The sequence below is a fragment of the Bos indicus genome, chromosome 13 (assembly GCF_029378745.1).
Source record: "Bos indicus isolate NIAB-ARS_2022 breed Sahiwal x Tharparkar chromosome 13, NIAB-ARS_B.indTharparkar_mat_pri_1.0, whole genome shotgun sequence".
NCBI classification, from domain to species: Eukaryota; Metazoa; Chordata; class Mammalia; order Artiodactyla; family Bovidae; genus Bos; species Bos indicus.
Window position 1 is genome coordinate 16722298 of NC_091772.1, and position 25924 is coordinate 16748221.

The 25924-nt window shown below is 43.8% G+C and overlaps 1 protein-coding gene across 3 annotated transcripts in view; it reads left to right on the plus strand.

Moving 5' to 3' along the window:
- Positions 1–25924, plus strand: part of PRKCQ (protein kinase C theta) — a 152482-nt gene that overhangs the window by 36093 nt on the left and 90465 nt on the right. For 2 of the 3 annotated variants that reach the window (XM_070800764.1, XM_070800765.1), the window contains exon 2: positions 25258–25387. In XM_070800764.1, the coding sequence (XP_070656865.1) occupies positions 25270–25387 (118 nt within the window). In that variant the 5' untranslated portion in view covers positions 25258–25269. Of the gene's footprint in view, positions 1–24879; positions 25084–25257; positions 25388–25924 lie in introns of those variants that run through there. The other variant, XM_019972926.2, reaches the window with a different exon arrangement.

Consider the following 25924-nt stretch of genomic DNA (forward strand, 5'->3'; position numbering starts at 1 on the left):
TCCCTGGGATTCTCCAGGCAAGAACACTGGAGTGGGTTGCTGTTTCCTTCTCCAATGCATGAAAGTGAAAGTGAAGTCGCTCAGTCGTGTCGGAGCGACCCCATGGACTGCACCCTACCAGGCTCCTCTGTCCATGGGATTTGCCAGGCAAGAATATTGGAGTGGGGTGCCATTGCCTTCTCCCCTACATGCTACAATTGAACATCTAAAAACGGGTGGGAAGCATACCAGACAACCCCGTTGCCAACTTACACTCAGACGCTGACTGCTCTTGTCTTAGAATGAGAGCTGTTAACCCTGAAGTTAGAGATGCCCGTGGTTTCTATCAGGGGTCAATATTCTATATTGGCTCAATATTCAATATCTCTATATTCGCGTTTTATTGCTTCCACTAAAATGCAAGTATTTCGAGGATGAAGTACTATGATCCATGCTCCATGAGTATTGATTGTGTGAATGTAATTATTGAACAGATCATACAGATTATAGGTTATTCCCATAATATCAAACGGCAGTGGGTATTTCTCCAGGATGGCAGGTGTCTGTCTGTAAATGCACTGGCTTCAGCAGGATGGCAAGTGCAGCTAGCAAGCTCGGAAGTCATCACACACTCTAGGGTGCTGGGCTCCCAAACAGACCAGAGAGCTGAATCTCTGCTCCCTCATTTTATAGGCAGAGAAGCTGAAGCCCACAGAAAGGAAGAGATTTCCTCCGAGTTTATCCCCTTGAACTTTGCACTGGCCTCTTCATTCTTAGTGAGAACCCAAGAGCTGGCCACAGTAAGAACCATGGTCCCCATGCACGGTCCAATCTCCTGGCTCTGATTGGGAGTCAAGAATATGAACATGTTGAAAAGATGTAGTATCTTTGCTGGAGCTTAAACTTAATCATTCAGAAATGCCCTTGAGTTCAGCATTTTCCTAAGTTCATATAGAAATCAGATATTCTTTAAAGAGTAGGGGGAAATCATTTGAATATGACTATTTTGGGGGAAAGAATGAAGAGAAGCTGTATTTCACATGGAAAAGAGAAAGCTTGGAGGTTATTTTAATATGTAGATCAGTGTAAGAAGGATCATTGAAAAGAGTCCGAACTAGCAATTTTCTAATCTTCATTTAAAAGAGAGAAAGAGGCTTGTAATAAAGCAAGACATTTTCTGTTTAGTTGTTTAAAAAAGTGGTAATCAGAAGGGTTTAGCATAAACTTACTAAACTTCATGCCAAACTCACCTAATTCCATGTTGAGAGAGTTACTGGGCAGGTGAAATACTCAGAAAGTAAGAGAACATTTTTATGTTAATAAAATATTAACAGGATGTCTCATAACACTCCTGTTAAAGATACGAAAAACAACTAAGGAACAGGAATTCATTTCAAATTCAAGAAAGAGGCACCTTGAGTGGCAGGTCATACAAGTCTTGTGTCCTCGTCAACAGTATTTGTAGAAATAAATGATCTTAGTGAAGACTTAGAATAATCAATGTATATAAATTCAGAAAACTCAACATCCTCCAAGTTCTGATGTATGTTACTTTCATTCACTGATGAGTCCTGAAGTTATAGTAAAACAAAATAATTTGGATCAACAGAAAGGAAACTGGGGCTCTAATGATTAAATTCACTAATATTTCTTCCCCAGTACCAGAGGGCCATAGCTTGATACTTAGCCATGTCACTTTAATCATTGAAATTATTAAAAATAACCTAAAAGTACTTCCCTTGAAGGCAGAGGAGAAGAAGGCAACAGAGGATGAGATGGTTGGATGGCATCACCGATTCAATGGACATGAACTTGGGCAGACTCTGGGAGATGGTGAGGGACAGGGAAGCCTGGTGTGCTGCAGTCCATGGGGTCATGAAGAGTCGGACATGACTTGGCGACTGAACAACAACAACTTACCTTTCAAGTTGTTTGGACATAGTTAAAAGTTGGCAACTTAGAACCTGATCTAGGAGAATCTGAACCTGACGCCAACTCAGACTTTGCATAGTGGTGGGGAGAGAACTGTATTTTTGGACCATGTCAATTCAGCAACACCACCATGACATCACTGCTAACTAAGCAAGGACATTCCTAGCTGTTTCAGTACCACCCAGGTTTTTCTGAAAGCAGAAGGAACCACTTCCTGTGCTCTTCAAACCCAGTCATGTGAACTGTAGACAGTGTTGATTTTTGAAAACTTGCATGACATGAGAGTTGCGAGTCAGTTTTTATTTGGAACAAAATGAGGACTATAGCCTGGGAGACAGCATTTCATATAGCTCTCTGAAACAGCTCTAGAATAGCAGGGGGAAGGAAGGTCAGTATAAATGTGATTTTGGTGAAAGAGGAATACATGCAATCAAGCATATATTTTTTGCAGGTTTCTGCTAGTCACGAGGAGCAGTTATCACCATGAAGGATTTTAGTGCTTTTCTAGATCTGAGGAGATACAAGATAGTCTTAAAAACTCAGCTCCTGAAAATGTCGAGCTATCTGAAGACGTCTTCTGCTAGTTTCCCCCCAGCACAGTGTCTCATTTTTGCTCTCCATCCTGTTCTTTTCAGGGAATGTTGAAAATCAGCAGCTGCAACAGCACATGGTTTAATCCTTGTAGAGGTGGATGTTGTTGTGTTTAGTTGCTCACTCATGCTCAACTCTTTGCAGCCCCATGAACTGTAGCCCGCCAAGCTCCTCTTGCCTGAAAAATCCATTTCAGGCAATAATACTGGACTGGATTGCCATGTCTTCCTCCAGGGGATCATCCCAACCTGGGAATTGGAACCTGTGTCTCCTGTGTTGGCAGATGGATTCTTTCCCCACTGGGCCAGCAGGGAAGCCAATGGGCCAATTTGTAATTGGCAACAGGAAGCTCAAAACTTGGTTTAATATTTCCTAATGGAGCAGCTCTTATAAGATGTTGCTTCTCTCTCTGCTAAGAGGTAATTCCTGTTAGACTGCTTCTATCGCCGATCAGATCCAGGCTGGTTTCCTTAATTTACAGAAAGCCCAGCAAGGAATCAGTGGAGACAGGTAGGGCTAGGCTTCCTGTATCCCCAAAATCATCCGTCCCAGCGCCCCAGTCATGGCAGCCCCAGAGTTTGGATGCTGGCGTGTAGCACGGTGGACCATCACTCTAGGGAAACATCTCTCACTTCAGAGTGTTAGCACCAGGGCGAGACAAGGGGCGATTCAGGCAGGAACTGAAGGCAGAGCCCAGGGGAGGCTGGTGGAACTGTGGTCTATCCTCTCTGCTCCTGGAGGCAATGTGTACATTCCTCCCTGAGAGAGATGTGGTGGGGAAACCAAACCCCCTCCTTCCTTTCTTCCTTCCTCTTTGCCTGGAGGCCAGATGTCCTGTTCCATCACTTGGCTTTTATTCCTGTTCCATCACCAGCGAGAAAGTCCTGAATGGCAGAGGGCACAGAGGAGGAAGTGCAAGGAGGGGTGGCCCCGTGGACGAGGAACCAGGAAAAGGGAGTGTTCCTTTAGTCTTCCCTGACCCGAGTTTGCAAAAGCAAGAAGGGTAGCTTCAATGTGGGGAGCAACTGAGGTGCAAGTATCTTTTGAGAGTCCTAGAGAAGAATGGGATGAATAGTACCTTTTAATAATTGTGTGTCTTCAATAAAGATGAGCTGCAGAGAACCCAGTGGAAACCCAATTTGTTATTTTTTTAAGCAAGCACTGGATTTAAAAAATTTTTTTAATGTATATTTATTTATTTGGCATACTTGGTCTAAGTTGTGGCATTCGGGATCTTTAATTGTGGCACATGAATTTAGTTGCAGCAGGTGGCATCTAGTTCCCTGATCAGGAATTGAACCTGGGCCCCCTGCAGTAGGAAGGAAAGAGTCTAAGCTGCTGGACTACCAGAGAAGTCCCCGAAAAGGGTTCTTGACAAAGGTGTCAACATAACTCACCCAATTCAATTTCAGTTCAGTTGCTCAGTTGTGTCCCACTCTTTGTGACCCCATGGACTGCAGCTTGCCAGGCTTCCCTGTCCTTCACCAACTCCCAGAGTTTGCTGAAACTCCTGTCCAGCAAGTTAGTGATGCCGTCCAACCATCTCATCCTCTGTCGTCCCCTTCTCCTCCTGCCTTCAATCTTTCCCAGCATCAGGGTCTTTTCCAATGAGTCAGTTCTTTGCATCAGGTGGCCAAAGTATTGGAGTTTCAGCTTTAGCATCAGTCCTTCCAATGAATATTCAGGACTGATTTCCTTTAGTATAGACTGGTTAGATCTCCTTGCAGTCCAAGGGACTCTCAAGAGTCATCTCCAACACTGCAGTTCAAAAGCATGAATTCTTCGGTGCTCAGCTTTCTTTATGGTTCAACTCTCACATCCATACATGACTACTGGAAAAACCATAGCTTTGACTAGATGGACCTATGTTGGCAAAGTAATGTCTTTGCTTTTTAATACGCTGTCTAGGTTGGTCATAAATTTTCTTCCAAGGATCAAACTTCTTTTAATTTCATGGCTGCAGTCACCATCTGCAGTGATTTGGGAGCCCCTTGAAATAAAGTCTGTCACTGTTTCCATTGTTTCCTCATCTATTTGACATGAAACGATGGGACCAGATGCCATGATTAGTTTTTTGAATGTTGAGTCTTAAGCCAACTTTTTCACTTTCATCAAGAGGCTCTTTAACTCCTCTTCATTTTCTGCCATAAGGGTGGTGTCAGCTGCATATCTGAGCTTATTGATATTTCTCCCAGCAATCTTGATTCCAGCTTGTACTTCATCCAGCCTGGCATTTTGCATAATGTACTCTGCTTATAAGTTAAATAAGCAGGGTGAAAATATACAGCCTTGACAGGCTCCTTTCCTGATTTAGAATCAGTCTGTTGTTCCATGTCCTGTTCTAACTGTTTATTCTTGACCTGCATACAGATTTCTCAAGAGGCAGGTCAGGTGGTCTGGTATTCCCATCTCTTTCAGATTTTTCCACAGTTTGTGGTGATCCACACAGTCAAAGGCTTTGGCATAGTGAATAAAGCAGAAACAGATGTTTTTCTGGAATTCTCTTGCTTTTTCAATGATCCAATGGATGTTGGCAATTTGATCTCTGGTTCCTCTGCCTTTTCTAAAACCAGCTTATACGTGGAAGTTCATGGTTCATATATTGTTGAAGGCTGGCTTGGAGAATTTTGACCATTAGTTTGCTAGTGTGTGAGCTGAGTGCAATTATGCAGTACCTTGAACATTCTTTGGCATTACCTTACTTTGGGTTTGGGATGAAAACTGACCTTTTCCAGTCCTGTGGCCACTGCTGAGTTTTCCAAATTTGCTGGCATATTGAGTGCAGCACTTTCACAGCATCATCATTTAGGATTTGAAATAGCTCAACTGGAATTCCATCACCTCTACTAGCTTTGTTCATAGTGATGCTTCCTAAGACCCACTTGACTTCACATTCCAAGATGTCTGGCTCTAGGTGAGTGATCACACCATTCTGATTATCTGGGTCATGAAGACCTTTTTTGTATAGTTCTTCTGTGTATTCTTGCCACTTCTTCTTAATATCTTCTGCTTCTGTTAGGTCCATACCATTTCTGCCCTTTATTGTGCCCATCTTTGCGTGCAGTGATCCCTTGGTATCTCTAATTTTCTTGAAGAGATCTCTAGTCTTTCCCAATCTATTGTTTTCCTCTATTTCTTTGCATTGATCACTGAGGAAGACTTTCTTATCTCTTCTTGCTATTCTTTGGAACTCTGCATTCAAATGGGTATATCTTTCCTTCTCTCCTTTGCCTTTAGCTTCTCTTCTTTCCTCAGCTATTTGTAAGGCCTCCTCAGACAACCATTTTGCCTTTTGCATTTCTTTTTCTCTGGGATGGTCTTGATCACTGCCTCCTGTACAATGTTATGAACCTCTGTCCATAGTTCTTCAGGCACTCTATCAGATCTAATCCCTTGAATCTGTCACTTCCACTGTATAATCATAAGGGATTTGATTTAGGTCATACCTGAATGGTCTAGTGGTTTTCCCTTTCTTCAATGTAAGTCTGAATTTGGCAGTAAGGAGTTCATGATCTGAGCCACAGTCGGCTCCTGGTCTTGTTTTTACTGACTGTATAGATCTTCTCCATCTTTGGCTGCAAAGAATATAATCAGTCTGGTTTCAGTACTGACCATCTGGTGATGTCCATTTGTAGAGTCTTCTCTTGTGTTGTTGGAAGAGGGTGTTTGCTATGACCGGTGCATTCTCTTGGCAAACCTCTGTTTGCCTTTGCCCTGCTTCATTTTGTATTCCAAGGCCAAATTTGCCTGTTACTCCAGGTATCTCTTGACTTTCTAGTTTTGCATTCCAGTCCCCTATAATGAAAAGGACATCTTTTTTGGGGTGTTGGTTCTAGAAGGTCTTATCGGTCTTCATAGAACTGTTCAACTGCAGCTTCTTCAGCATTACTGATTGGGGCATAGACTGGAATACTGTGATATTGAATGGTTTGCCTTGGAAATGAACAGAGATCATTCTGTCATTTTTGAGATTGCACCCAAGAAGTGCATTTGACATTCAGTTCAGTTCAGTAGCTCAGTCTTGTCAGACTCTTTGCGACCCCATGGACTGCAGCTTGCCAGGCTTCTCTGTCCTTCACCAACTCCCGGAGCTTGCTGAAACTCCTGTCCATCGAGTCAGTGATGCCATCCAACCATCTCATCCTCTGTTGTCCCCTTCTCCTCTGCCTTCAATCTTTCCCAGCATCAGGGTCTTTTCCAGTGAGTCAGCTCTTCGCATCAGATGGCCAAATTATTGGAGTTTCAACTTCAATATCAGTCCTTCCAATGAACATTCAGGTCTGATCTCCTTTAGGATGGACTGGTTGGACCTCCTTGCAGTCCAAGGGACTCTCAAGAGTCTTCTCCAACACCACAGTTCAAAAGCATCAATTCTTCGGCACTCAGCTTTCTTCACAGTCCAACTCACATCCATACATGACCACTGGAAAAACCATAACCTTTACTAGACGGACCTTTGTTGACAAAGTAATGTCTCTACCTTTTCATATGCTGTCTAAGTTGGTCATAACTTTTCTTCCAAGGAGTAAGCATCTTTTTATTTCATGGCTGCGATCACCATCTGCAGTGATTTTGGAGCCCAAAAAAGTAAAGTCTGCCACTATTTCCACTGTTTCTCCATCTATTTGGCCATGAAGTGATGGGACCGGATGCCATGATCTTTGTTTTCTGAATGTTGAGCTTTAAGCCAACTTTTTCACTCTCCTTTTTTACTTTCATCAAGAGACTCTTTAGTTCTTCTTCACTTTCTGCCATAACAGTGGTGTCATCTGTGTATCTGAGATTATTGATATTTCTCCCAGCAATCTTGATTCCAGCTTGTGTTTTATCCAGCTTTTATGAAAAGACATTTGACGTAATTAAAAAATAATTACTTAAAGGACAGAGCTTGGCATACAGGAGATCAAAGAGCTCCATGTGCTTTCAGGACAGACCCCAGAAAGGAAGAGAACGCCTCAGTAGTGAGCTCTCAGGGTGGCACCGTGGCGCTGGAGTCTGGTCCTGCTTCCCCACCATTAGCTATGCAACCTTGGATGCATGTCCTTGCCTCTCTGAGCCTGTTTCACTACCTATAAAATATGGATGAGGGTCCCACCTTGGATGTGTTACAAGACCATGGCATGAAGCATATGTAAAAAGGACTTCTAATTATGGTCAGATTTTGCTGTGTCTTCTTCTCATTGATTTCCCTAAGAGAGAAACTGAGGCACCAGCTGACAAAATAGCTTATTGTTCTCTGTTCTCTTTAGAACAAAATGAAATGTTAATTTTAAACAGGAACAAAAGAAAGAAAAGAATCTCCCACTTTCTCCAGCCAGTCACACGTCCACAGCGAAGATCAGGGAGAGCACTAGGTCATCTCGTACTTCCGCTGGTCCACGCCCGGGAACCCACACACGTCAGCCCTTGCCTTGCTCTGTCCGTTAGGCCTCACTGACTTGTTCCCACCACAACCTGACCAGGACTCACTTCACTCTGAGAGATCAGGTTGGGAGATGCTGAGAATTAGGGGCCGTGTGTTTTTCCAAGATAGCATAGGTTTTGTCTCGAGGAGGGAAGGTTGGTGTCCTGAGTTCAGCTTTTTCCCTCATGTGGCCCAAGGGCAGGACAGAGGGACTGGGGCGCCTGGCATATTTCCTTCCGCTTTCTCTCCCAGACTTTGTTGACTTGTTATGGAGATGAACACACCTGATTTTCAGATTTTAAACCTCAGGAAAATATATGTCCAGAGGATGGTTCTGGCGCATTTTGCACTGTCACATGTGGGATGAGTGCAGGACATCGAGGCCAGATGCACAATTTGGTTACCACTATCAACGTCCTCTCTTTTGCCCCTTGTTAGCAGGACAGGGAGACTTGACTGGTCCATGTGGGGAGCAGGGGCAGGAAGGAGGTGGGGGGAGGAGAAGTTTTTAGAGTGGACTAAGACAATTCTGTTTTGTTATTAGGACAGTCCTCCTATCATTCAGGAAACTCTTATCAGTTGTTTATTCATTTCTTACTCATCTCGTGAAGTGTGGTGTCTGGTAGTCTGTGTGTCTGGCTGCTGTCACAGGCCTCCGGTCCTCTCCCACCAGAGCCTCCAGGCTCAGGTGATCAAAGGCATCGTCAAAGTGGTTCTAGCCAGGGCCAGGAGGCAGGTGGGCCCAACCTGGAAGCTGTTCATCAGTTAAGCTCACTGGCTCTTGACTGCATCCAACTGCAAGAAAGTGTGCAGGTGGTGAGGTGGTGCCACAGGCTGCCCCCAGCTACAGATGCCCTCTGTGGGAGAGCACCGGTTGCATGCTTCCTCTTCTGCCCCTCATGCTCCTTCTTCTCCTGGTTCACCTTCCCTGGCATCACTCTCCAGCCGCACCTGCGTCTCCGTCCCCCAGGGCCTTCTGTTCACATCTGTCACATTTTCCTGCTTCACCCCTGCTCTCCATGCTCAGCATTGCCTGTGGGCACAGCTACCCCACTCCTACCCACCTGCCCAGAGCCCTTCCCCCCAGGTCTTACTTCTCACTGCCCTGGCAGCCCTGCAAGTGACCTGGAGCTGGAAGAGGACTTGATCCGATTCCACTACTTCTAACAATTTTGTGTTCTTTTGAGTCCTCTGTCCTGGGGTGTGTTCCTGAAAGCCCAAATGGGACTTTAGGGGGCAGTTCCTAGGAAACCTGTTACAAATCCATTGCAGGTGGTTTCATGGTACCATTTGGTACTTTCAAACATGTGCATATGTCCATTCAACATCATGAGAAACATTGCTATGGAAAAATAATATATGCTGACCTAAACTACCTGTGAGGAGAAGAGGATGACAGGATGAGATGACTAGATGACATCATTGACTCAGTGACATGAGTCTGAGCAAACTCTGAGAGATAGTGAAGGACAGGGAAGCCTGGTGTGCTGCAGTCCATGGGGTCGCAATGAGTCAGACACGACCGAGCAACAGAACAACAAAACTACCTATTAATGAAGTCATGGGCCGCTGCTGTTTCCTAAATCGGGAATCTCCTCTGATAAGGATTGGAGGGTTCTTGAAATCAAAAGGCTTCGGTGTCTAAGACCTGCCTCCCAGCACTTTCCACAAGCAAACCTTCCAGTGAATTGATATTAACAAGAGTGACTTGTTAAAATCCCAGATGTTATTGAAGCTCAGGATCTGAGTGTGTGCCAGGTGGTACCCTGGGGCCGGGCATCCAGTGGTCTTGCAGTGTAAAGAAACTGGATTTGGAATCAGAGGGCTTAGGCCCTGTCACTCACAAGTTCTACAGCCTTAATAAAAATCTCCACTTCTCCAGGTCTCCCTTCTCTATAATGGGAACTGTCCATCCTATGGCACAAAATTGTTAGGTGTAAAAAATTAGTTGATTTATGAAAAGCATTTTCCCCTCTTTGTTATACAGGATCATTTTTTAAAATTAGTATTGTAAACCTCTCAAAAATAACCATTTAGAATCACCTAAAATTCAGTCCACCCAGAGAGTGTGTTTTGGTCCAAAGTTTTCCCCATTAAAATTTATACATGCAAATTTATTTTTTTTAATTAGAGTCTATAATTATATACTAAGGTTAGCATATCTGTATTTCAATTATAACCTGTGAGTTGAGTGAATAACAGTCTACAGGTTGTAAAATATTCCACTGTATTTATTTGTCATAATATATTTAAATAATAGCTTATTTTTGACAGTGAGACTGTTCCCAGTTTTAGTAGGCCATGCTGCAATGGGCATTCTTGCTTATATGCCTTCATATACTTGCCTTATCATTTCAGTCATTTAATACATATTTTCTTCCATAAAGATTGCACAGGTCCCTTATCCAAACTATTATAGCTAAATCTGTTTTACAATTTGTATTTTATAAAGGTAATAAATTATAACTATTTAGTACAAAATATTCCCAGTAGGCTTTGTGTGTGTGGGGGGGTGGGGGGCGGCGGGATAAGGTATTAATAGTTATGTTCAGTGGGATTAAATAGACCATGAGTAGTCCACATCAGATTTTGCTACAAAATTAGTTTGCACTAGCTTGGCAAATTGATGATTTCATATTTTCTTTTCTTCTTCTATATTCAATGATTACAATTTTACTGTAAGGAAGAAGAAAATTAGTTTTCAGTGTTGAAGCATTTTTTCCTATTTCCAGAGCTTTTTGTATTTTGGAATTTCAGAGAAAGGATTATTATGGAACTGACTAATTTACATTTCTTTACTTTCTAGTGAAACTAAACTTTTTTCATGGTTTTCTTTTGCCTTTATAATCATTTTGTAAAATGTATGCTCTTAGCCTTTGTCTTTTTTTTTTTAATTGGGCAAATAGTATTTAATTATTAGGCTTGACCTTTTATTGCTATTTAAGAGCTTTCACGTATTTGTCAAATATTTCACTACATATTTTAAAATCATGTCTCCCACATTGTAACTTGTCTTTAATGTTTAACACTTGTACCTTTTTAGCTAAAACAGGATAGAAGTGTGTTTCTGTATGAAGCTTGTCTGTGATATCATATTTGAGAACCCTTCCTAGTTCTAAAAGGATATAATCAGTAATCTACATATCTAGTACCTTTAGTAGTTCTAGAGGTCTTTATTTCTACATTAATGTCATCAGTCTATCTGAATTTTATTTTGATGTCAGCTTTCATGAAGGTTTAGCTGAGGGGCACAGCCCATTTGTTAAACAATCTTTCCTTTTTCCCAGATTTTTCTGCCATCATTGTACACATGCTTTCATAAGTATATGGACCTATTTCAAGACATTTGTTTCCTTCTGGTGATCTGCCCAACTCTTCTGCTCCCAGCACCACGCTGTTCCTATTACTGCATCTTTATTGTAATATCTGTCAGGCCTGGAGGGGGAGGACGAATGGGTGGAGCACAGGATCTTTAGAACAGGGAAGCCGTTTAGTCTGATACAAGAATGACAGACTTGTATCTGTCGTTCATATCTGACATGTATCCATGTCATCATGTATTTGTCCAAATGCATAGCTATGCACCGAGGGTGAACCCCCATGTAAGCTCAGGACTCTGGGTGATGGTGGCATACCCATGTAAGTAACAAATGTACCGTCTAGGTCGGGGGATGTGGGTCATGCGGGAGGCTGTGCACAGGGTGGGCAGCAGGTATTTGGGAAATCCCTGTCCTCTCTGCTGAATTTTGCTATGAATATAAGGCTGCTTAAAAAGAAAAAAACTGAAAACTATTAAAAACAAAAACTAGACATTACTCCTAAAACCATAGAGCTTATATTCAGAGGGGGAATATAAAAAAGATTAAATAGAATACTAAAGGAGATCGCATTTTCCCAAGTTTTGTGTTACAAACAGGTACCAGAGAGCAATGCTTCTCAAACTGAGATGAAGGACCAATTAAAAAAAAAAAAAATGAAAACAGTTTCCAGTATCTTTCAAGACCAGCAACCTCTCTCTTAACCTCATTTTAAAAATCTCTGTATAAGCTATCAGTGCTCTATGCATATTATTTGCCACTAATTTGCTGTGGATTCTTTGTCAAAATGAAGATACTTATTCACTCCACCTGCCTTCTGCTCTGGAGAACAATGATAGTCATGAACTGCTGTGCTGTTCCCTTAAGATTGTTGTCTGTAAGAATAGGCTGAGATGCATTTCTCACAATAGCTCTGATCACAGAATAATCTTGATAGCTCACTGAAGACTCACCAAGGAAAGTCAGAGCTTGGCATTTGAAAGAACTCTGTCCCATAATCAAGTGCTGCTTTTACTTCTTACCATTTTTTTTTTCTTCAAAGAAACAAAGCTTTTAATCTCTTCCTATTTTCTTTGTGTATGATGAATACAGGAAAGCCCCTCCCCCCCACCCCCGACTTTGGAATGTGAATAATCAGCAGTTAGCTAGGTTCACTCACTAACTGAATGCTTGGCTACTGCACGTGAAGCTTCTATACTGTCCAAAATCAGCAAAATTAGGATACATTCCAAATATTAAGGCTGAGGGTCTTGCATTTGGTGGTGTGAACAGTCTTTCTGTGTAAGTAGTACTAATGTTTTGTGCAGGAGAAAATCCAATCACTTGTTCAAATCCATTTTTCTTGGAGTGATACCTACAATAAAAGCACAGTAGAAAGATGAATAAATAATGATCTAGGAGACCTGGACCCTAGTAATACTTCTTCCACTCATCAGGTAGATTTGATCACTTGCTTTAATTTTTCTGAGACTGAATTTCCTCATCTTTTATAGGAGTGGGTGGACTGCTTGATCACTAAGAGCCCTTTCAGCTCTCAAAAAGAAAAAAAAAAAATGGACAGATCCACTAATTTGTTTACAGATTGATTCATTTTCATTCATAGCCAATGTATCCATTTATATAGTTGAAACACTTGTAGTGAGTTGTATCACATGTCAGTTTCTGTGTTACTAGTGGCCACAAATGAGGTAGTGTGGAAAAGAGAGAGACCTATTCTCCCAAGTCATCATAGTCTCTTCTCTTTGTGGGGCTAGAATTCACTCAACATGAGGAAGCATAAAAGGCAGGGAGGAATGAAGAGAGAGGATTCTCTTGGATTGCCACGTTTAATATATTTATTTAATGTGTAGAACAGAGCTTTTCAGCCTCAGCACCATTGATGTGTTTGTTGTGGGCAGCTGTCCCACGTGTTGTAGGTTTCTTTGCAGCATCTCTGGCCTCAGCCTACCAGTTGCCAGTCCCACCCTCTCCAACCATATGTGACAACCGGCAATGTCCCCAGACATTGCCAAATGTCCCCTAGAAGCAAGGTCACCCTGATTGAGAATCATTGATTTAGAATTGCTGTGCTGGACACCAAGCAAATAGAGATGAGAAAGACACAGCCTGGCCTGGAGGCATTTGCTCCAGCCTGGTGCTTCCAGAGGCTAAATGTGCAGTGGGTCAGTGGAGGGCTTCATGGAGGAACCCACTCCCAAAATTTCTAATTCGGGTGAGTCCAGGTGGGGATGGAGGGTTTGCATTTCTAAAGCCTGCCCCACCCCCTTGCCGGTTTGGATGCTGAGGGTCTTCCAGGATCCCACTTTGAGAAATGCTGGGCTCGGGGGTTCCCATCTCCCAGGTGGTGGGTGTCCACTGCAGTTGTGGCCAAGAATACAGATGGTCTCACCCAGTCAACTAGCGTGTTCTGAGAATCAAAGTACTCTGTGGTTTTTAAATTGAGAATATAGACCCCATATGGGGCTATTTAACCCACAGTAAATCTGAGAGGTCGCAGGAGGGAAAACCAGGGGCAGACCTCCTAAGCCAGGACAGTGGCAGAAAGGTGCTTAGTGTCAGAATCTTGACTTCATTCTAAATGAACAGATGAACGGGCGGATCATGGGCTTGTCTCGGCACCTAAAGAGTATCTGATTTCAGTTTCCATGGAGTCTAAGCTCCGATCACAAACATGCTTTTACAACCCAGTTGTTTCTAAGGTGGGGACATTTGTGGGCCACAAGAAGGGGTGGGTGGCTCACACATCCACCCTCCATCATCAGAGCCCCACCCTGCCCCCTCCTCCTGGTCCCGCCCTTGGCCATCCTGTCTCCTGGTCTGCGGCAGTTACTCCCCCAGCACTGCCGGTCCTGCCGGCGCACGCAGGGCTCTGCGTAGGTTATTCTTTACAGAACTGCTAGTTCATCTTTGGACTGAACATCGCTGTTTCCGTCTGCTGTGGTGACACTAACAAGTACTGTATTTTCTTTGAAAATTGTCACACACCCGGGGAAGGAAGTGGGGTGTGGTATTTGAGCACCACTGGGCAGACGGGTGTTTTGCTCCTTCCGTACGCAGGAGCAACAGCCCACTTTGCCATCTCTTGTTTTGTCTCTTGATGCTGAGTCTGCATTAACTGGCCACGTCATTTTACTCACAGGATGAAAGGCAAGAAAGTGGAGTCCAGTTCCTTCTCTAATCCCTTCTAGGCAGGCGGGGGCTACCCCATGCTGAGGTCCCAAGACTCATTTAGACCCTGTTATGTGTTTCTATGCAGCACAGGGCTTTATACCCAGTAGGCAGGTTTGCAAATATAGATGGCAAAAAAAAAAAAAAAAGCGGCCAGTAGTTTAGGTGAGTTGTAGGTCAGGTCAGATAATCCACCGAGTGAGTTATCATCAGTCATTGATTTCATCCGGGAGAATTTCCAAGGATGCTTTGGGAAAGTCCTATGTGATATAATAGCTACCTTTTCCGCCACTGTTATAAGCATTTCATTTAATGGTTAATTCATTTAATCTTCATGACAACTCTATGAAGCAAGTCTGCTGTTTTCTCCATATTGCAGAAATGGAAACGTTGTCACACAGAGATGAGGTCCCTTGTGTAAGACTGTGTGGTTGAGGAAAGCTGGATTTTATACCGTGGCTGTCTTGTTGACACTCCTGTGGGCTCCTACCTGTGTCCCCTCCTCCCTCATGGCACACAGTCATGTCAAGGAAAAGGGACACTGTGGCCAGCGGCTTCACCTTGACCATCTCAGTCGAGATGTCCTTTGACCAAGCCCTGGGCCCTGGCTCTGACTGGACGTCCTGCACTCAGGTGGGATATTTTTCCTGCCTGAGCATCTGACAGGCAGAAGAACTCTTCCTCTCGTACCCTAGGAAGATCCCAAAGCATTCTGTGTGTGTCATTAGAGCTACTGGGTTGATAAGATGGTAGAATCACTGAGAAACTCACCTCTCTTCCACCAGCTTTTTCAGTTGTGTCCGACTCGGTGCAACCCCATAGACGGCAGCCCACCAGGCTCCTCTGTCCATGGGATTTTCCAGGCAAGAGTACCGGAGTGGGGTGCCATTTCCTTCTCCAATGCATGAAAGGGAAAAGTGAAAGTGAAGTCACTCAGTTGTGTCCGACTCTTAGTGACCCCATGGACTGCAGCCCACCAGGCTCCTCTGTCCATGGGATTTTCCAGGCAAGAGTACCGGAGTGGGGTGCCATTGCCTTCTCCACCAGCTTTATTGAGGTATAATTGACAATTAAAAATTGGATATATATTTAAGATGTATGACTTGATTAAACTTGATACAGTGAAATAATCACCACAATGAGTTTAATTCACGTATCCATCACCTCACATCATTACCTTCTTCTGTGTGGGGAAGTGTCTTTGTTCTTTTTTTAATTTTGGGCTGCACCACGCAGTATGCAAATCTTAGTTCCCTGACCAGTAATTGAACCCGCGCCCCCTGCAGTAGAAGCAGTCTTAGTCATTGGACCACTTGGGAAGTCCCAAGAATGTCTTTTAAGAGGAAAATTTGACATAAATAGACCCATCCTTAAATCCGCTTTCTATATGAGGCAGCATCTTTGGACTCAGTAAGTGGTCACCCTACAATGGATAGGAAGGAATGCCGAGGAGACCGACTTTATACAAAGCAGTGAGTTTTGCTCTGGACTCTGCCTCCAGGAATCATAACCGGTACCAGCCAGCCACCGGTAACAGCAGGAATGGAGAAGACGCAGGGGTGGACGGTACACACTTAGGAGCCCACGGGAAAATCACCCAGGTCAGCAGCTTTGACCTCACTTCCAAAAGAGAGCTTAAGTTTTGACGAGAAACTTCAACTCCTTTATACTGTTGGTGTGTGTGCTAAGTTGCTGCAGACGTGTTTGACTTTTTGCGATCCTACAGACTGTAGCCCCCCAGGCTCCTCTGTCCATGGGATTCTCTAGGCAAGAATCCTGGAATGGGTTGCCATGCCCTCCTTCAGGGGATCTTCCTGACCCAGGGATCAAACCCACATCTCTTGCATTTCCTGCATTGGCAGGCGGGTTCTTTACTGCTAGCGCCACATTACCCACCCTTCAACTCTTCAAGTTATAGCCAAGGAGTAGGACAGATCATTAAACCACAGGTTCCAACAAAAAGAAAAGGCAAGTTAGTAGCCGAGGTTACTGAGCAAGTAGCCAGCCAGGAGGCTGCTGGGAAAGCTTGTCTGACAGCTGTTGTGGGTCCTTTCTAATTAGGGGCTGGTTGAGCAGATGGGAACAATATGGGGAACTCTCCAGGCTTTCACTTCCTCCCTGACCTAACCTTGAAGTGGTTTTCTAACAAGGAATCATTGACTAATTTGGGTGGAGGCACTGAGCAAGCAAAGCTGGAATCCAGGTTCTGTTGCTTACAAACTGTCTGACCTTCAGCTTACCCACTCAGGCCTCAGCTTTCTAATCTGTAGAATGGAGCTAATTATACTTACCTCATGGGTTTGGTGAGAAGGTTGAACAACACAAGCTGTGGAAAGCTTTTTGCAAAATTTTGTGAATTGTAGAAGACCCAAAAAATAACCCTCGAGGCTATGCATGTGCTTGTACCAAATAGATCAGAAGCGTGAGAGATGGAGAAGAAAAAAAATCAACTTGATGAGTGATAAAAGGCTGGATTGGTAGATATGGCCAAAGCATCCAAGCAAATAGGTTGGTGGTTGTTCACAGGGTCGTAGGCAGTGCTGGATGATGGCTGGCCTCCCAGGACTGGCGGGATAGCCCTGCCCTGCTTATGGCACAGCAGAGGAGAGTAGAGAAACACAGTCTCTGAAAATTGGCAGATCCCCGGAAAGAGAGGAAGGAGCTGGACTGGGCAAGCATCGGTTACTCCTATAGTTCATCCTTTGGGTAAATCACTCCTCTTCTTGTGGGAAACAGGAAGGGATCTCTGGATGAGGTAGGGCAGAGATGAGGTCCTTGAAGGAGGAGAACGGTTGAAGGATGTGCCTGAGTGCAGGTGATGGAGCACGCACGTGGAAGGAAGGTATAAACAGAGCCAATGAGATGGATCGTTGGGGTGTGTTCAGAAAACAGGCTGAGTCAGTTGGACAGAGACAATTGAGTATTCGTGCAATTTGGTGACAGCTGGGCTTTCATGGGACTGTCTGTCCACTCACACATTCAAGCTAGTGTCAGAATAGTAATAATGCCACACAGGTGCTTTTTCCTAAATTTCAGCATTTGTTTTATTTCTACATTTTTTGGCAGGCGAAGAGATGTGTTCTGTTTGCTCAGGCTGCCTCTCTGTCTCATAAAGACATGTGAGAGTGGTAGGTGTATCTTCATTTGCTGGATTTGCCTGACATTTACCAAATTTCAGCTGAGCTCATAGATTGGGAACCCACTGAATTTTTTTCTCATTCTCAAGCTTACTATTGATTCGCTTGTGTTTTCTCTTCTCTTGATACATGCTAAAGTTTTGGTGTTTCTGTGAGATTCTCCCTCTGTCCTTAAGGCTCCACCAGCTAAATTATAGCAATACAACTGCTGTCCAGATTTTTGTAAAATAAAGAAGTATGCTCGTTCTTACTTGACTTGCTGCAGAGGAAGTGAAGTCTCAACATGTTTTTGCTGATGAGCATTTAGAGAACTTCTCCCGCTTCCTATTCCATGGACTTTCCCCCCAGCTGCTTTCGTTATGTGGTGGCAATCCTTCAGGTCACCATGAAAGTATTTGGTGGGTTTGAATTGTGGCGGGTGAGTCAGTTTAGGTAAGTAGGTCAGGCAGCACCAGGCAGTCAAGAGACCAGAATTCTCCATTTGATACTTAACGGCATATGACCTCAAGCACACCTCTGAGCAGTGAGACTTGCCCATCTACCTGCCCAAGAGGAATGAGATTGTAGTTAAAGGGGAAAACATTGAGCTGTAAGAGTAAAGATCCTCCACAAGTTTAAAGTATGCATTATGACAATATTTCACAGCTGGCCTAGCTAAGGCGCAGAAGGCTGGATGGACACACCGCTAGTTCATCATGACGAGTGCTGGCATCATGATTACTCCATTAGGGGAAAATAAGTGCTTTAGAAGAGATACCCGAAGGGCTTTATGAGAGCTCAGTGGTGGAGTGCAGAAGAAGGTCACATAATTCAGCCCAGATAACACTCCTAAAAGACCATTTCCGTTCACTTTCTACCCTTTTCTGGTACACACTAATAATGCTCATAAAGTACACTAGGAAATATATCAGAGTTGCAATAATAATAACTTTTTCTGAGAGTGGACTGTGTGCCAGCCCTGCTCTCAATGCTTCCCTGTGTTTCCCCATTTCATCCTCTTCACCCTTTGAAACAGGTAACAACATTATCACCATTTTCCAAATGAGAAGACAGAGAAGTTAAATAACTCCTGCCGTTGAGCTCATAATGGCATCGATTCTCTGCCTGTAACAACTCCTGGCACGTTTCCTTTGCATTGATTTCCTCTGTAACTGGCTCCACCTAATCAGACCGTAGAATACCCTTGCAGGTAAAAGAAATGCATGAAGATTAAGAGGGGATGGAAAATGTTGCTTTGGAAAATTAAGTTCCTTAGCAAGAAGGCAGTGAGCATCTGCTCAGTATCAGAGAGAGGGATTAATCCTCAGAGGTATATAGATGATTAATTAAGACCTGGTCTTCACCCTCAGAGCCTGAAGTCTTGTTTGGGAAGACAAATATGAACGAATCAATCAAATAAAGCGTTATGGGGCAATATGACTGTGTGAGCACCGGTCTCCTCCCCAACCCCACATTCACCAAAGGAACGTGGTAATAGAGGAAACCCTTTATCACAGCTAGGGTCTATTGAGGAAGGCACCCACATGCACTCTCTCTGGAAGGCATTTGCTAGATATACTGCATTAAACCAGAGGGACTTCCGTAGATTGAGTCCCACCCCTCTTCTGAGGGTATAAGTATATCCCACCATCTCTAAGGATTATGTTGGAGAAATCCTGGTGGGGCCCTTCTGTGTCCCCCAGATTTGGAGGCTGAGGGATGAAGACAAAGGAATGGGAGTTAAAGGATCAGCACCACTCAGACTTTTGAAATGGCAGAGGAGAGGCGAACTGCTATGACAGGTGTGTCTCGCAGGGTACCCAGGGACCACGGGAGGCTGAGTAAATTCCACCAAGATGTGAGGTGGGCAGGGATGGAGGTGAGGGAAGAACAGCTTTGCAGAGGAGGTAGAGACCGAGCAGGAACTTGGAAGATGAGGAAGTGGGGGAGGGGCAGGTGGCGGACAGAGGGGACTAGGAAAGCAGTCCAGGGAGAGGGGCGGGATTGTGAAGCGCCTAGAGCCATGAAGCAGTATGACACGTGGGAGAAACGGCAGGAGCTCTGCGTGATCTTAAGGAAGGTCCTCGGGGCTGCAGTGTGGAGATCCGACTGGAAGTGAGAGGTGACAAGGCTGGACAGAGACAGTAAGCTGCTACATTGGGTCTAACGGGGGATGATGCAGAATGGAGGTCCCAGGGAGGGAGGGAGAGGAGGTGGGGAAGGAGAAGAGAAAGTTGGTTGTGGCGGATGAGAGAAAGGGTGATGTCCAGGCGGGGCGCTAGGCCAGGAGTCCTGGCACCAGTCACTGGGCAGATTCCCAAGGCAAGACAGTGAGTTCCCTGCAGACCTGGCAGGTCAAGGGTGCCCGGGAGCTGTCCACGGGGGTCCTCAGATGAACGGTCTGCAGAGTGTCCTGCCCTGGGCTACCAGGACAGCCTGGGCTGGCCAGTCACTTTTTTTTTAATGTAATTTTATCATTTATTTTTGGCTGCTCTGGGTCTTCATTGCTGTGCGTGGGCTTTCTCTAGTTGTGGCGCACAGGCTTCTCAATGCGGTGGCCTCTCCTGTTGCAGAGCATGGGCTCTGGGTCATGCAGGCTCAGTGGTGCACGGGCTTAGTTGCCTTGTGGCGTGTGGAGTCTTCCCAGACCAGGGATTGAACCCGTGTCGCCTGCACTGGCAGGCAGATTCTTAACCACTGGACCACCAGGGAAGTCACAGCCAGCCACTCTCATGCACACATTCTTTGTTGTAAAAAGCAAGGTCACTGTGATTGGCAGTAAAGAGATTATGAAATGTACACTCCGTAGAGACTGGGAGAGGACAGTCCTGATGGATGAGATTCCAGTGCCTGTATTTCTGTACAAGAGTAATTCTCCTTGGAATCCCGCTTCTCCCTTACCATCCACTCTGAGCACAAGAAGTCACCCCACAAAAATCTTTCATGTTAATTTCATCTTCATGTGCTTATTACATATCTTCTTGGCTCTTGAGATTTGCATATATACATATACATACATGCGTGTCTGTGTGTGTGTTCAACAGGACTGTGGAAATTTATGCTCACAACAGCTTTGTAAGATAGCATTTGATGCATGTTGTTCTTGCCAGTGTTAGGGAAGAGCACTTCAAAAAATATTTGCTAATTGCCCAGATAAAGTAATGTTATTGCTTTATTTTATATTTTAAGTATTTTAGTTATTTTATTATTATAGTTTGAATTGAATATTAATATACCTCAAAGAAAATGCATTGTTAAATGCTGATGTTACTTTTTTTCAGCTATTTGCCCAAAAGTGCAAAATTTCAGGAGCATTTAAATGCTACAGAGTGAAAGATGTTCTTTTTTTTTTTTTTTTTTAAGACTCTGACCATCTCCCTTTAGTAAATTGAGGCTACTCTTGGTTACTTCAGATTTTAATTCAGTATTTTATTATATGGATTCTCCATTTCCTAATATATATTCTTTATATAACCTCTGAATTTATAATCTATGCCTTGAAATGCCAGTAGCGTATATCTTTATTTTGATTCTTAAGTTACCATGTGGAAAAATTGACATTTATTTTGGGTGAATCATTCTGTGTATTTACGTCTAGATTTCTGCAACTGCCACCACAACCAGGCTGTAAAACAGTCAGACCGTCGCTCCTAACCTGCTCATGCCATTCCTTTATAATCACATCCTGTCCGCTAACCGCTGATTTTTTTCTCCCATGTAGCTTATCTTTTCAAGAATGTCACATAAATACAATTATATAGTATCTTGCTTTGTTTTTGCATTTCTTGACTTGCTCACAAGGCTGGAAATTTTCCTACAAACTAGTTACAACTGTGTTTTTTGTATTTTATATATTTGTGTCATTGTCACTTATTTAGTTGGGTCATGGGTAGTGGTTTGGGGTATTTTTTCCTACACATTTGTGTATACTTTTTATATAAGAATGATGATCACTTATTTTCTGTTACATTTACTATAGGTGTTTACCCCTTTTGTTATTTTCTTTAAATAGTAATCTCTTACAAACAGTAATATCATTTGATCTAGTAATATTGGAGTTCTCTAGTGACCTAGTCTGATGCAGTCTTCCTCAATTAAAAAAAAAATTGTAAAAGGTGCTTATCAGCTAATTTCTGTATTGGAATAACTGGACACAATCTCTGTATGTAACTATAAGACTTTAATAAAGCAGATAATGGAGCTGTCCCTCAATGGGATATCATGCAAGAATTAAAAGGATGCTTAGGAAGATGGCATAGTAACTTGGACAATCTTCATGATAAAATGTTAAATTAAAAGATGTAATCTCATACACACAGTAGGAGCACAGAATATAAAACAAAACCACAAAATCCATGAATTAAAATAGACTAGAGAAAATCCATCAAAATAATGAATGCAATTTGCCTCAGGTAAGGAGAGTTTTACTAACTTTGTGTATTTTCTTCATGATAATCACCTATTACTGTTTTTTTAATCAATTTTTATTGGGGTATAGTTGCTTTATAATGTTGCGTTAGTTTCTACTGTACAGCAAAATGAAGCAGCTATGTGTATACATGTATCCCCTCCCTTTTGGATTTCCTTTCCATTCAGAGCACCACAGAGCACTGAGCAGAGTTCCCGGTGCTACACAGTAGCTTCTCATCAGTTATCTATTTTATACAGAGTATCAGCAGTCTATGTTAATCACAATCTCCCAGTTCCTCCCACCCTCCCTTCTCCCTTGCTGCTGCTGCTGCTAAGTCGCTTCAGTCGCGTCCGACTCTTAGCGACCCCATGGACTGCAGCCCGCCAGGCTCCTCCGTCCATGGGCTTTTCCAGGCAAGAGAACTGGAGTGGGGTGCCATTGCCTTCTCCAATGCATGAAAGTGAGAAGTGAAAGTGAAGTCGCTCAGTCGTGTCCGACTCTTAGCGACCCCATGGACTGCAGCCCACCAGGCTCCTCCGTCCATGGGCTTTTCCAGGCAAGAGTACTGGAGTGGGGTGCCATTGCCTTCTCCACCCTTCCCCCTTAGTATCCATATATTAGCTCTCTATGTTTGTGTCTCTATTTCTGCTTTGCAAATAAGATCATATATATCATTTTTCTGGGGCTTCCCTGCTAACTCAGTAGGTAAAGAATCCACCTGCAATGCAGGAGACCCCGGTTTGATTCCTGGGTTGCGAAGATCTGCTGGAGAGGGGATAGGCTGTCCACTTCAGTATTCTTGGGCTTCCCTTGTGGCTCAGCTGGCAAAGAATCTGCCTGCAGTGTGGGAGACCTGGGTGATCCCTGGGTTGGGAAGATCCCCTGGAGAAGGGAAGAGCTACCACTCCAGCATTCTGGCCTGGAGAATTCCATGGGGTCACAGAGTTAGACACGACTGAGCAACTTTCACATTCACATACCATTTTTCTAGATTTCATATATCTGTGCATTATATTTGTTTATGTGACTTCACTCTGTGTGACACCCTAGGTCCCCATTGATCATAGCAGCACCATTTACAATAGCCAGGACACGATCACCTACTGCCGATACAGAAGGAGAGAAGATTCTGAGTAGCTCAGGAATAAAATGCTAACTTTTGCCTTAAAAAGGCACCCCTGAGCTTGAGGCTTTACTGAACAATGTGTGAGGTGAAGCACACAAATGCCAGTTCTGCTTTCTAAATGTCAAAATGTCAGATGCCATCCCTGGGACCAGGCCTTTAGAATGAGAGGCATTGGCTTTGCTACCAGATAGATGGATGCATTGGGTAGATGGGCAGAATGCCCATGTGTGAGGGGATAGGGTAGGCAGACTGGCGAGGGAGCCTGGATCGCTCGTGGATAAGACATTGGGTGATGTCTGCGCCAGCCCTGCGGGAGGAGGGGTTTCACTGCAACTCACTTCGTTGCTGTGATAGACCCCCTGTGGACCCTACAGCCTTCTGTCTATTCCCCAGACAGATTTTCCCAGGTGCTCAGTGAGCACTGTTGCCTAATTCTGAGCCCAGCCTGGAAATAGCAAAGTGACACATCGTCAGTAAAGGTCAGAGTGCTTGTAACTCAAACATTATGAGTCACTGATCCTTCCAGGCTCCAGTCCGAATGAATTGCTTACCTTCAGCTTGTTTTGAGGAAATCTTCAAAAAGTCCACATGTGGTAAATAGTCCCATAAATGATGCCAATTCTTGGCTTGATCAGTGGAAGAATATAAATTTGTCTGAAAGATCTACATGACCCAGGAACCCCGGGGGGAGAGGTGGGTGGCTGGGGGTCTCAAGTTTTCTCTGGAGACTTCTCATTTCTTAGACAAGCTTCTACCCAAGAGTTCTAAGCTCAGAGGGTAAGGGGGCTCCCTAAAGACAAACCTGGAAGTCATCTCACTGCTAATTCATCAGAATGTGTTTCAGAGGCTATGAACATGAGACAAATCGGGATTATTCTGTGACCATCTCTTTTTTTTAAACCCGGTGAACTGCAGGAAATTGAGACTGTCTTAATCTCCATGAAATGAACAGCAGTTGTCAAGGGCCCCTGATATGTCTCCCTGTTGGTTATAAACAAACAAACACACAAAAATCCCAAAGACCAACAGCATTCCGGAGGTCCAGAGGACTGGTGATCTTTCATGGCTCTGCTGGCTTCATATGATGGCTTCGAGATTTCTGGTTGTGTCATCGATTATGGCATCTGGGAGCCTGTTACTCTGAGTAGTTTTGTTCTTTTCCACAAAGATAAGAAAGATGGGAAATGCTTTCTTCTTGATACTGGGTTGTTCAAAAAGTTCCTATAACCTCTTAGAAAAAAACCCAAATTAACTTTTTGGCCTTTGGCTTCCTTAAGAATGTTTTGGAAAATTCATGAGGTGAAATCTGTTCAAGAGACAGGAAGCAAGAGTGTACTTTTATCACTAATTATTGATACCGGGTAATAGTTTCAGATTCATGGAGCCTCATGGAAAAGTAGGTTAAAAAGGGAGGGCGCTTTAGTTGAAGTAAATGGTCAAACAAAGGAAAGAACAGTAGATGAAAAATCAGACTAGAATCCCTGACTCTGTAGCCAACACTAAGATGATTTTCACTGACATCTCCCGTAAAGTGTAATTATTAGATCTTTGACTTTTACAAAGTCCTTTGTTTCTCTTTCCACAATGAAGTTGCTGTTTTATGGTGGTCAGTGATTTAGGGTTTTTAAGTGGTTCAAACTGTTCAAAAGCTCTTTAAATACATAAACACACACACGCAGACACAGATATATATATCTGTGGATGTGTCTAAAGTAAACAGATCAGCTGCTAAATAAACGCCCAGAGCCCATTCCATCACACACACAAATAGCCCATGTAAGAATTTCACAGTGTCATATTTAACTGCTCTGACTAAAATAGACTCACTGTTTATAAACTCATTTTCTTATTACTGTGTTGTTTCCTGGGTACCTATTTGACTAATAGAAGAAATGAAGTGTTGGAATGCTTTTGTGTCTCTCTGCAACTATTAAATACAACTCCATTCAATTAGGAGTGGGACTTAGGTCTAACTGACAAGGTTAAATAACCTTAGTCCAGGACGCCGCTTTCTCTGGCACGTCAGCCTGCGGTTTGGGGTGAGCCCAATAATGCACCGTGCAGAAGGGGAAGTAAAACATTTGTTTGAATGGATAGTCAAGCCACTTGAGGCTCTGGCTTTCAGAGATAAAGCACTGGTTAACAGGGATGCAACACGCCAAATAATATATTTTACAGTCTTCAAACAGCTGTTGTCTTCTGTCGCTTTGCAGGGAGTGACCATCATGTCACCGTTTCTCCGAATTGGCTTGTCCAACTTCGACTGTGGGTCCTGCCAGTCCTGCCAGGGTGAGGCGGTTAACCCTTACTGTGCCGTGCTTGTCAAAGAGTATGTTGAATCAGGTAAGTTTGAGTGGGTGTTGGGCGTCGGGGGCAGGGGAAGAGGAAGACCCTGCAGTGAACGGGGAAGCAAGGCCTTCCGGGATCTTCAAGGCCGCCTGACTCGACCTGACTTTCCAGCTCAGGAAACGACGCCCAGTGAAGCCAAGTGCTTCCTCAGAGGCACATGGGCTTGGTAACAGGCTCTGAGCTAGACCTGGTGGCCTGCCTTATGTTCTAGGTCATGGTCCCATTTTCCACATAAACAAAGGAATGAGTTGAGGACGTTATGTGAGGAGTTAACGAAGGAAAAAAACCAAAAACCTACTTTAATGAGCTAAAGTAGAACACGGTACAGTATTGTCTGATTGTTTTCTGTGGTCATAGATAAAGTCTGCATTGTCTTGCATTTTGAAAAATTGTAGTCGGAGGATACTTACTTTAGAATATTGTGTTGGCGGCCGCTGTACAACAACGTGGATCAGCCTTAAGTATACATATGTCCCTCCCTCTAGACCTCCCTCCCAGCCCCCCAGGCTGTCTCAGCACCAGGCTGTGCGC